This window comes from Hemicordylus capensis, chromosome 5 (assembly GCF_027244095.1).
Source record: "Hemicordylus capensis ecotype Gifberg chromosome 5, rHemCap1.1.pri, whole genome shotgun sequence".
Classification (NCBI taxonomy): Eukaryota; Metazoa; Chordata; class Lepidosauria; order Squamata; family Cordylidae; genus Hemicordylus; species Hemicordylus capensis.
In genome coordinates, this window is record NC_069661.1 from 118630476 (window position 1) to 118642581 (window position 12106).

A 12106-nucleotide genomic window follows, 5' to 3' on the forward strand; every position below is an offset into this window, starting at 1 on the left:
GTCTCGGGGGCACAATCAGAAGTTCCACTCTGAGGAAAGCTCTGCCCTGTCTTGGGCCTGGGAAGATTCACTAATCAGTCTACTTCAGCTGGGACGCCAGGCTTGCTTCCCATTAGGAGGACTTATCAGCTCTTCCCAGGTTTCCTAGATCCCACAGATTAGTTATCTCTCAATTCTGCCAAATCATCCCCCAGTTGGGATTCTTCCTGTGTGGATGTCACACCAAGCATGTCTTTTGTTACTTTACTGAAGAATATAAAAGCATACAGAATAAGGGCTAGGCAGGCAAACTAGAATTTCCTAACCTATCAAGTACAACTCTTGAAAGGAAGGGGTAGGGAAGACATTTAGGAGAAATATCCATTTCAAATGTTGCATGGCTCATTTGATAGGCCAATTGTGGCTGGAGATGATGGGAGTTGTAGTTCAAAAACAGCTGGAGGGCCAAGGTTCCCCACCCCTGAGCTAGAGAGTGAAGAGGCAATACATGTTGGAGTGGAGTAGATCTTCTCTAACCTCTTGCCCTGGAGCAGAAGCAGTTATACCTTTTGGGTCTTTCTAATTAATTAATCAATCAATCAATTAATTAATTACATTCGTGCACTGCCCCAAACCTTCGTCTCTGGGTGGCTAACAATAGCATAAAACAAGTAAAATATATACAAAAAACTTAAAACAATGTAACAATTTAAAAATCATCCGCAAATTAAAACCCTAAAATTGTTAAGGAGAGTCTTTTGTTGCCTCTTTGGGTCAATCAATTCTCAGGTCCCCAGTCAGCCACTTACATTGGACCATGTCAATTCTGATACATCCAAAATGTCCAAATCTGGGGTTCCAGCAGATGTTTTCATACTTTTGCCAAGTGTGGGCCCAAAGTGTCTTGAACTCTACATCCTTAACTTTCACAAGATGTCCCATGTTAGGATGGCAGTCAGATTAAAAAGGCTTTCTTTTAGACAGTGGCTGCATTAACAGGCTTTTCAGCCTCTTTGTAAATCTTTCCCTTTAAATATCCCCCCTGTGAAAGTGCCATGAGACTACAGAGCAGCTGTGGAATTATGGATCTTGCTATACAACAGACTTGAATCTGGCTTTTCTTGCTGCTTTACTCCTTCATGATGCTACTTTTCATTTTGCAATAACTTTCTTCTTGAAAATTACTGGTGATATTGTTTTTGTTCTTGTTTTGTTTTTCTCCTACTCTCTTTCTCTTCTAATTAACTTTTAATCCTTCTCAACCTTCTTTTTTCCAAAAACTGACTGTCAAGAAATATGTTAGAGCTAGGGTAAGTGTGTTTGTTCTTCTCTTCTTACATTGTAAGCAAGGGGTTAGTCAGTCCCCATTTCAAGCTGCTGGCTTTTCAAGTTAAACTTTAATATTGTACTTTACTAATCAAAGTATGATCGTGGTGGTGACATTAAGAACACAAGAACAGCCGTGCTGGATCAGGCCCAAGGCCCATCTAGGCCAGCATCCTGTTTCACACAGTAGCCCACCAGATGCCACTGGAAGCCTACAGACAGGAGTTGAGGGCATGCCCTCTCTCCTGCTGTTACTCCCCTGTAACAAATTTGTTACTCCCTCCCCAAATTCCTTCAGTTTGCTTTCCAGAGTAGCATAACCAAAGGGGTGGGGGCAAGTCACTGTCCCAAAGAGCTTACAGCCTTAATTTCAACAGTGGGGATGCAATAAAGGGAGGAGGGAAACGAGAGAAAGGGATAAAAAAGATGAATGAGTACAAAATGCACTATAATTAGACTTGGTTTCAATTGGGGATGAGGAGTAAGGGCTCAATCAAAGGCTTCGGAGTTGGGATTTGTTCCTAGTATTTCCGGCTCTTAAAGCCTGCAGTAGTTGTACTGTAAAGAAGACTCTCTTGAGGCACTTTCGAAAAGGGACCTCGCACAGGTGCAGAGATTGTTCTTTACAGAAGGGTGCCTGGCAACATCTTGCAGCCTTAAGTTAATACGATACATTACAATCGATCATAGTAATAGAAAACTAACTAATCAGAGCAGAACTGTATCTTGTTACGAGAAACACCCCTGTTCCCCTCCATAATATGTGGTATAACTTGCCACCTCTACTAGTGGCAGCTATGAGGATGGAGCCGGAGATGGGGAAATCACAGTGTGATGGTCTGACAGCCTCGTATTTTCAAACATATTGTTCCATCCTTATGCAGGAGTATTAGGATTTCAGTTGTGTGTTTTTCCCCAGTTGGCTTCTTCCCCCATTGAGAGAGACTTGCACGGAGAGCTTGAAGGAAGTTGAGTGGGCATGCCTCCTTCTGAACAACTCTCCATGCTGCCGTTCAGTGCAATTTCAAGACTAGCTAGAACAGCGCAATCTATTAAGGGGAGTGGGTAAGATGAGTGGTTTCTCTATTTTTAAGCACTTACATTTTCCACTGATTTGACTTCAGTGTAGCGTAAAATTGCCGCACTGAAAGTCTGGGAAGCTACCAAGTAGACTTCATACATTTATGCACCTATGCATAATACATTTAAACATTTATATATACTATATTTGGAATATAGCTTTACATCACAGAATCTCTTGCTCTTGGTTAGAGTACATTTACCTTTACCTTTATTAGACTAACACCCAGGGAGTATGGCTGAACCAGTTATTGGATCAAAATGTGTTTGTTTGGGTATGTTATGGGCAGATGATGTGCGTTTTTTCTTTCTTTTTTAACCAGAGCACTCTAAACCAGAGCATAAGGCTACTGCAAAAGACATCATCAGAACTTACAGTAAGTTCCTGACACTCTCCCCCAGCCCCCAGATATAAATCATGCTTGTAAGGTGTGTTTCCCTCACCCTCATATGTTGGGCAGCATTCTGTGTTCATGTTGCTCTAGCAAATAGTTGTGACTGCACAAAACTTTCTAGGGTCTAATTAAAATCATTGTGAATAGATGAAGGAATATCAGATAGAGATATGTATATATAGAGAGAGATGGGGGGGGTCTTTTCATTGTTCACTAGCTTTAGCAAAGAGACAATTAAAATAGCACTGAGGACCGAGAGCTGTTTCAGACCTTATGGGCGCCATCCAAACCGTGTTAATCATTAACTAGAAGAGGAATAAAGTGTGCCGTCAAGTCCACTCCTGCCATCCGCAGAGCCCTGTGGTTGTCTTTGGTAGAACACAGGAGGGGTTTCCCATTGCCATCTCCCGCGCAGTACGAGATGATGCCTTTCAGCATCTTCCTATATCGCTGCTGCCCCATATAGGTGCCAGTGGGGATTTGAACTGGCAACCTTCTGCTTGTTAAGCATTTTCCCGCTGTGCCACCGAATGGCACAATGGGGAAATGACTAGATTAGCAAGCCAGAGGTTGCCGGTTCAAATCCCCACTGGTATGTTTCACAGACTATGGGAAACACCTATATCGGGCAGCAGCGCTATAGGAAGATGCTGAAAGCATTCATCTCATACTGTGCAGGAGGAGGCAATGGTAAACCCCTCCTGTATTCTTCCAAAGACAACCACAGGGCTCAATGCCAGGAGTTGACACCGACTCAACGGCACACTTTACCTTTTAGAAGAGGAATATTTCCTTCTAGGGCAGTTGTTCCCAAACCCTTTGGCATTCCCTTTTCCTGTATAGTATTAGCCAGTCTTCCAGACTTGATAAGGATATCCTAGAGCAGGATTCCCAACCTGTGGCACTCCAGATGTTGCTAAACTGCAGTTACCATCACCCCCAGCTACAATTTATTGTGGCTGGAGTTGATGGAAGTTCTAGTTCAGCAACATCTGGAGTACCACTGGTTGGGCACCCCTGTCCTAGAGGCACAGTTGTGAGATCCATGGCCTTCGTGCTCTGCTGGCTTAAGAGGAGAACCACTTGGTTGCCAAATGTCTCTCTAGCAGCAGATCTCCCTGATTCGGTTTTATCTACTCTCACAACAGTGATAAGGAACAGAAAACTATTTCATCTTGTTTTGCCTAGATTTGCTCTGGTTTGCCCAGTCAGCTTTTTAAATACATTTTTGCCCATCAATACTAAATATCTCTCTAATTCATATCCTGGACCAATCTAAATACACAAGAAAGAGCCCAGAGAAGGAGAGACACATAGAATAGTTTATGAAAAATCTGTCCCTTTCGGGGGAAAGACTTGGAATGGTCTGTGCTATGGCTCCCCAACAGGTGTATGATCCAAGCGTTTGCAAGATGCATTGGACCTGAATGCAACAAATTCTCATGGAAGTGATAAAGCTGTATGTGAGTTGTACCACTTAAAAACAAAACTTGAACAGGACTTTCTCTTTCATACTGGGAAAACCAACCCTTCCTGGTAGAAAACTAGATGTCAAAGGGAAGTGTTTTAGCCTAGCCTTATACCTCATATGTTAGATGTCTAAATAGAGCGGATTTCTTAATACAGATAAGTATTCATTAGTTCCCATTTCCAATCTGAAGTGGTTAAAGTTAATCACTCCACTGAAAACTGGGCCTCTGCCTTTGGTTTTTAAGTTTACAGCTAAAAATGCAATGTGTGAATCCACTGAAGCTTGCCGCTGTATGAATGATTATGGTTTCGACAGCAAACGAGAATGGCGAGAAACAGCCATAATGGAGCAACTACCGCAGATGGAGCTTTTGTCTCTCCTCATACAGTGGCTTGCATCCTGACTAATGATGCATGCATGTAAGGAGGCTCTGCAGGGATGTGCTGGGAGCCCACACCCAACTCCCTAGTCGGCCTATGCATGCACAATTTGCACCAGCGAGCTCAGGCTTCCAAGTGCTGCTCGTACTCCAGCAACACATTGTTGACCCTCAGCAATACATGTCCAGTCTTGCCCACTACTTCCCTTTAGAGCCGCCTTACATGTGCACTTTATTAGTCAGGATGTCTGCCAGTATGTTCTTAGGGCAACCATTTGCCCATTTGCCTATGACTTCGGGCCAAACTACGTGTAATGAGATCTCTGTGACTGGCTTTCTTTACATATTTTTCTTTGATTCAAGTGTTGTTCAGGGTAGGATTTGGATCAGGGCTGCAGCGCTGCTGGAGAGACTTTAATTTTCACCCCTCATGCTGTCCTCTGGCTTCCCAGCAGCTGCTACTTACAACCGAATGAAAAATATGGCAGGAGGGTCTGATTGTGCTTCTTCCAATTTGCCACTCACTAAGTGGTGAATCAACCAGTGGCGACATCAAGTAATGAACATGAATCCATCCTAAGTGCTGGTTTATGTGTCTGTTTTGCCTAAAGAAGTCTTTTTCTTTTCTCTTTCTTTTTAACGTTGCAATAATTGGAAGACTGGGTTGGCTTAAATGCATACTTGTCTACCCCCAACCCCTCCTTCTTCTTCCAGGGAAAAGTGAAAAATGTGATAAGTGCTGTCGATGCTGCTCAACTTCTTATAAACAATAATGCATCATTGGTTATTGTCCAGGTAAACCACTTCCTTATTTAAAAGGTTTTTTGTTTGCTTACAGTGTAATGTGCACAGAATTCTCAAGTGTTAATACATGCATTCTTTTCTCTTCTCTACAAAGGAAACAAAAAAGTACATGGATACAATAATTGGTTACTTTGAGCAGTATGCTGAATGGGTCAAGGAATCGGTAAGACTCCTCTCCCCGACACTATAGCAGTCTGAAGAACTCAAACGTTAAATATAAATACTTAGTATTGTGCCATCAATGTATGTACTGTATACAAAGCTTTACAAAGCAAAACCACCGCAACATTAAAATATAGCTTTAATTTTCTTTTCTAATATGATTATCAGATTTGATAGTAACAAAATGTTCTATCTTACATTAGCATAAAAGGCTTTTTATTGGGAACTTTCATCAGATATTCAATACAGTCTTGTTTCTGATCTTTTGTAGATTACCATGGAAGTGGCAACATGTAAGCCTATTGCCAATGTGGTAGATACAGCTGTAGATATATTTTTATGCAGCTATGTGACAGATTCTTTGGTAAGAATACTTTGCATTCTTGCAAACCTAGTTGTGCGGTAGTGGGGAAAGGTGTATTGGTGGTGGGGGGCAGGGAAGACCGATATTTTATTTGCTGTCAATGTGAATGGTACTTTAGAGAGCATTAGAGGACCGGTTTTGCCCTGATGACAGTTTTAAATTGAACATAGGGGAGACGTTGAGTGACCATGAAATGTAATTGTGAACTACAGAGCAGCTTCCCAAATGTGGCAGTTCACATGCTGTTCAATAACTTAAAAACCATGTATCTGGGAAAGTAATCTTGAAACAGCCCATACTTTAGAAATGCTACTCAATGTCATACCAATGTTGGTTGATGTTTTCTGGTTTGGACATGGTGGGAAAATTGCTGTTTGGCCATGTTGTCACCAGACTTCCAGTTGTAGGTTCCTTTGTGAATTATAACTGCTATACAGACCAATTTTATGCTGTTGTCAAACTGCCACAAAAAGACAAGCAGAAGCTCAGGTTTGGGTGATGTCACAAAAGCACATACCAGGAGCCCTGCTGGATCAGACCAGGGCCCATCTAATCCAGAGTTCTATTCTTCAACAGTTCTAGAATGCTTACAAATGAGGCACGAGGGAAACTGCTTTCCCCCTGCATAGGAACATAGGAAGTTGCCATATACCAAATCAGACCATTGGTCCATCTAGATCAGTATTGTCTACACAGACTGGCAATGGCTTCTCCAAGGTTGCAGGCAGGAGTCTTTCTCAGTCCTATCTGGTGATGCCAGGGAGGGAACTTGAAGCCTTCTGCATGCAAGCATGCAGGTGCTCTTCCCAGAGCAGCCCCATCCCCTAAAAAGAATATCTTATAGTACTCACATGTAGTCACCCATTCAAATGCAAAGCAGACTAGACTCTGCTTAGGGGACAATTCATGGACCAGAGCCACCTAATGGCACAGGGGGAGGTGACTTGACTAGCAAGCCAGAGCTTGCCAGTTCGAATCCCCACTGCTTTGTTCCCCAGACTATGGGAAACACCTATATCGGGCAGCAGTGATATAGGAAGATTCTGAAAGGCATAATCTCATACTATGCAGGAGGAAGCAATGGTAAACTCCTCCTGTGGTCTGTGGTCGCCAGGAGTTGACACAGACTTGACAGCCCACTCTTAACTTTACCACAAGACCAGCTCTCCGATCACTGGTGCCAATGGCAGCTTTCCTCCCATAGCAAATTACAGATTTTGGGGAAGCCGTGTTAATTGGGGCCACAGCAGGAGTAGGTAAAGCTTAGCCCTTTCTTCCTCATGTGTCATCGTCCTGGTTGGAGGTTGGGACTCCCTGTGGCTGCTGCTTTACTTACACCCCACCCACCCCCCACACACTTAAAATGTCGTCTACTTTGACCCTGAATGTATGTATGTTATCATCCATATGTCGCCATAACTCCAGGTTAGTTTTTCTAGATGATCACAACCAGTTGAGAGAGAAATGAACTTTATTACAGAAACATTAACAGTTGAGATTGCATTTTTGCCGCCAGTGTACATCACTCTGCACTTTCTTCTCTTGAATTCCATTTACCTTTTCTTTTTCTGGCCTAGTTTGAATACATGGCACAGATTAAGTTAGTCATGACTAGGGATGTGTGAAACGATTCGGGTACAAAGCTATTTGTACTATAATCTGGCCGATTCAGGAGATCTGTAGACAAAACAAATCACTCCTGTCCTCATTTGCCCAGATTCGGGTACAAAACAAATCACCCCAGATTCGGACCCAAAAATTTCGGAGATTCATATCTCCATTTTTTGGCCAAAGTGGATTGGGTGGTAGGGCCCAATGGGTGGAAGCTACCACCCAAATTTCAAAGCAATTGGACAATGACAAACATTGAATTCACTCTCAGAACACCTCAGAAACAACAAAACCAAGTGCCCCATGGGCTTGTGGGTTTGGGGTGGTTGGCACCCTATGTGTATACCACTCGCTCTGGGCCACCCTGGTGCCCCCAAAGTGGAGTAATGGGGCTGCTGAAATCCCCATTATTCCCTATGGGAAAAAGCTTAAAGATGCGCAAACTTCAGAAATTCTTTTAAAATCACCCCTTTCACCAATGTATTTGAAATCTGGATAGTAGCGGGCACCCATTGGGGCACTACCACCTGACCCACTCTTATGCTCCCAAAACCCCTTTTCTGCCCTGAATCTGCCCCAAAGACATGGCATCATCAAAAATTCTTTAAAAATCACCCCTTTGCCCAATTTACTTGAAATTCGGGTGGTAGCTACCACCCACCCCACTCTTTGCCCCCGGGACCCCCTTTTTGCCCTGAATCAATTTGGATTTGGAAAATTCAGGTACAAACCGAATCTGGGGTGACAGGGTGGGTCAGATTCAGACCCAACACAAATCAGGGGTCATTTGATTCCAGTACAAATCAAAATGAAAAATTGATTCATGCACATCCCTAATCATGACTAAGCACTATTGAAATAAATGAGAGAAGTTAGCCATGATTAACTTAAGTCCTATTAATTCAGTGAGACCTAGTCATGACTAGCTTAGTTTGGATCCTGCCCATAGTTCAGAGTTATTTGGTTTGATGTGAGAGACTTTCCATTGAAGCCAATAGAGGAATTTATATTTCAAAAATCCATTAAGAACTTCTGCTCCAGAAATAAATCTAGAACACTAATCTGGGTTTATTTCTGGACAGTGAGATTGTTCACTGATGCCTTTTGTGTTGTGATGGCAACATGTACCTTTTCTAAGTGCCCTGAGAAGCATAGAAATGGTATATTTGCGTGGGGGGTGGGATACAAAAAGAATCTTAAAAACCTGTTAAACTCACCTCACCTCAGTTATTCTTTATCATTATTGCTAATTTTTGTAAGCTGCCTCAAACACTGAGGTAAGATAAAATTTTATAAATAAAACTAATCTGGGAATCAACCCAGTAATGTAAAGTGTGCCGTCAAGTTGATTTTGACTCCTGGTGCCCACAGACCCCTGTGGTTGTCTTTGGTAGACTACAGGAGGGGTTTACCATTGCCTCCTCCTGCACAGTCTGAGATTATGCCTTTCAGCATCTTCCTATATCGCTGCTGCTCAATATAGTTCCAGCGGGGATTCGAACTGGCAACCTTCTGCTTGTTAGTCAAGCATTAAAAAGTTAAAAACTGCACCTAATACGCTTATGCGAACACCATTGTGATGCTGCTTATAGAAGGGATCAGGCAGTTCATTTGAGCAAAATAGCTCCAGGAGGACAAAAGAAGCAAGCCATCCCACCATGTTAGCAGTGTAAGACCCAAAATGGATGAAATGCAATAAAATAACCCTAAAGTCAGTAGTCAATTTCATCCTAATTTCATCCATTTATGCTTGACTAACAAGCAGAAGGTTGCCAGTTCGAATCCCCGCTGGAACTATATTGAGCAGCAGCGATATAGGAAGATGCTGAACGGCATCATCTCATCCTGCACGGGCGGAGGCAATGGTAAACCCCTCCTGTATTGCCCAAATTTGATACTAGGGCTCCTGGAGGATTAAGTAATACTGAGTCACACTATTCAGCAAGCAAGGCAGACTGAACTGGAGGTAGCTAAAAGGCCCAGGAATACGTTTTGTGCTCTGCTGCTTAAGCTGGAAGGGACCTGAATTTTTAAAGTACAGCTGGATAAACAAGTCCAGACTTACTGAAACCAAAATGTGAAACCACTTTTTTAACAGGCAAAGCTAATTGGCCTGATCTGTGTAATCACTGACTTGATTCTTTCTTGTATAAATGGCATTTACTGACCCAGAAAATGCCACTCAGGTACCGTGGAACGACTCCATTTCCAGGCAAGGGATAAGGCTGCTTCTGTTAAACAGAATGGCAGAAGGAAAGCCTGGCCACAATATTAATCTCCTGAGACACATGCATACCTTGTGGTTTGCTTGTGGCTGGTTGGATGAAGCAATGCAATTGAGTGACTGTTTTTTTTTAAGTAGCTGCCCACGTTTTCAGATGCTTCTGTCCAGTGCACAGCCAGACTGACGGCACGCTCCCACGGAGTTTAGCTTGGCTTGAGACTGTGTTTTGGTTTGAGCAATTGCCTTACAAAGAGTGAGGTGGTTCCCCAGTTTATTTACTTTCCCTAAAAATTCTGAGAACTTGCCAGTATAGGGCTTGTGATAGCATCAAGATGCCTCCAGCTACAACCCAGTGCATAACCCCTCTCAGTATTTAGGAGACCTGGATAATGAGACCCACCATGCTGAATGCAGCCCACCCAGCCCTGCCTGGCAGCCCAGCGGGGCTTGATGAACCTGCTACAGTGGCTGCTTGCCTGGAAATGCAAGGAGGAGCCTGGGTTGGGGGACCTCTGCACAAAGTTCCTGTGCCCACTTGGAGGCAGTTGCCCTTCCCCATGTCTCAGCCCATTCCTGAGGGTACCCCAAACTTCAGGATGGCTTTCTCGGAGACATGGGGCTATTGTACGGAGGAGAGGGGCAGGAATTTCATTTTGTCCACAGGTACTACTTGGGATATGGCCTAGAGTTTCCCGGCTGACTTAGATCTGAAATGTTAAACTGTGGTTGAGGTTTCTGTTTAACTGGGATCTAAAACCACAGTTTAAAGTGTGTTTCAGAGCTTGGATATTGATGCCAGCAAATTGTGGTTAAGGTGGGAGGGGGGATTCAAGGGGCGCAAGGAGCTTTGTGGAGAAAGTGAACATTCCCAAGTTTGGCTCCCAATTTCTTCACCACCACTAAGAAGGATCCAGCATTACATCTGTGCTGTCTCCTGTTTTGCTGCATTTCTCAAAGCTGCCACTGACAGCTTACAGAATATGTGAGGAGGACAGGATAATGGAGACCCAGTGTGGCGGCTGGAGTGCTGGACTTGGACCAGGCAGTCCAACGTTCAAACTTCTGCTCTGTTGCAAAGATTACTTGAGTATCCTTGGGCCAGTCACTACCTCTTAGTCTAACCCACCTCACAGGGTGGTTGTGAGGGGAAAATGAAAGGAATGAACTATGTAGCCTGTCATGAGCTGCTTGGAGGAAGGGTGGATGAGAATGTATTGAAAGAATACGGAACACTGCAGGCACACTGTCCCTGCTAACTGGACAAAGAGGCACCTTTTAAATGTGGCGGTTCTCCTTATTTAGCAGGGAGAGAGTAATTGGCTCTATCCACCCCCAGCACAGGACCTCCAGTGACTGTTGCTGGTGTCTGTCTTCTGTTTCTTTTTAGATCATAAGCCATTTGGGGGCAGGGAGCCTTTATTCATTCATTCATTTCTCTATGTAAACCACTTTGGAAACTTTTTATTGAAAAGTGGTATATAAATATTTGTTTGTTGCTGAATGCCTCAACTTATATTGCTGTTTCTTGTCTTGCCTAGAATGCCTTCTGGTTTGGTTTGGGAGGCTGTTCGGTCTTTCTAATCCCTGCTATCATTTGTGCAGTAAAACTAGCCAAATTCTACCGTAGGATGGATACTGAAGATGTGTATGATGAGTAAGTACACAGACAATGTTAAATCAGAAAACGATGGAAATGCAACAAAGCATGTCATATGAGCTCTGTTTAAAGCATCTTTGAGATAAGCGGTACCATATCTTTGAGGAAACAATGCAGATTTTGTAGTAGTGCAAATAGGGATGTCTCAGGGCCAAACTAGATATGATTTTGACCATGTCCTTTGCCTTGCATGTTAGAGTGAGTGTGTGTGTGTGTGTGTGTGTGTGTGTGTGTGTGTGTGTGTGTGTGTGTGAATAGTAGCCATGGGAAAACCACTCTGGATCACAGCATGGGAAGGAGTTAATCTCCCATCATGCTGCTGTCTCAGTCATGATTGTCACCCCCTGCAACTGCTATTTATCCACGAGAAAGAGAAAGGGAGAGGAGCATGCAAGGACAAGCAATGTGATTTAGTCTTCTCTAATGTGGTCCATAGATGGGTCCTGGTAGAACATCTGGCATGGAGCTGCTTGTTTCTACAGTGTTATCTACATTCATAGCATTTTACAGTGTTTCACAGGTTAAAAGTGATCAGTCACTTCTGCAAGGAACTTGCTATCTAAATTCCAATAGTTGATCAGATCACAGGGGAAATGGAGGCAGGGAAGTAGAGTGGGAGAGACATGGGCAAAAAGGGATGAAACGTAGTCTGGC

General features: G+C 43.3%; 1 protein-coding gene across 17 annotated transcripts in view; it reads left to right on the forward strand.

Moving 5' to 3' along the window:
* The window catches only part of PROM1 (prominin 1), a 129879-nt gene that overhangs the window by 108119 nt on the left and 9654 nt on the right, over positions 1-12106 (forward strand). For 12 of the 17 annotated variants that reach the window (XR_008308221.1, XR_008308222.1, XM_053254110.1 and 9 more), the window contains 6 exons: positions 1261-1289; positions 2709-2762; positions 5345-5425; positions 5529-5597; positions 5868-5960; positions 11334-11449. Coding sequence is in view for 15 of the 17 variants with exons in the window: in XM_053254110.1 (XP_053110085.1) it covers positions 1261-1289; positions 2709-2762; positions 5345-5425; positions 5529-5597; positions 5868-5960; positions 11334-11449 (442 nt within the window). In the remaining 2 variants the exon portion in view is untranslated. The remainder of the gene's footprint in view (positions 1-1260; positions 1290-2708; positions 2763-5344; positions 5426-5528; positions 5598-5867; positions 5961-11333; positions 11450-12106) is intronic. The other 5 variants (XM_053254116.1, XM_053254119.1, XM_053254120.1 and 2 more) reach the window with 2 other exon arrangements.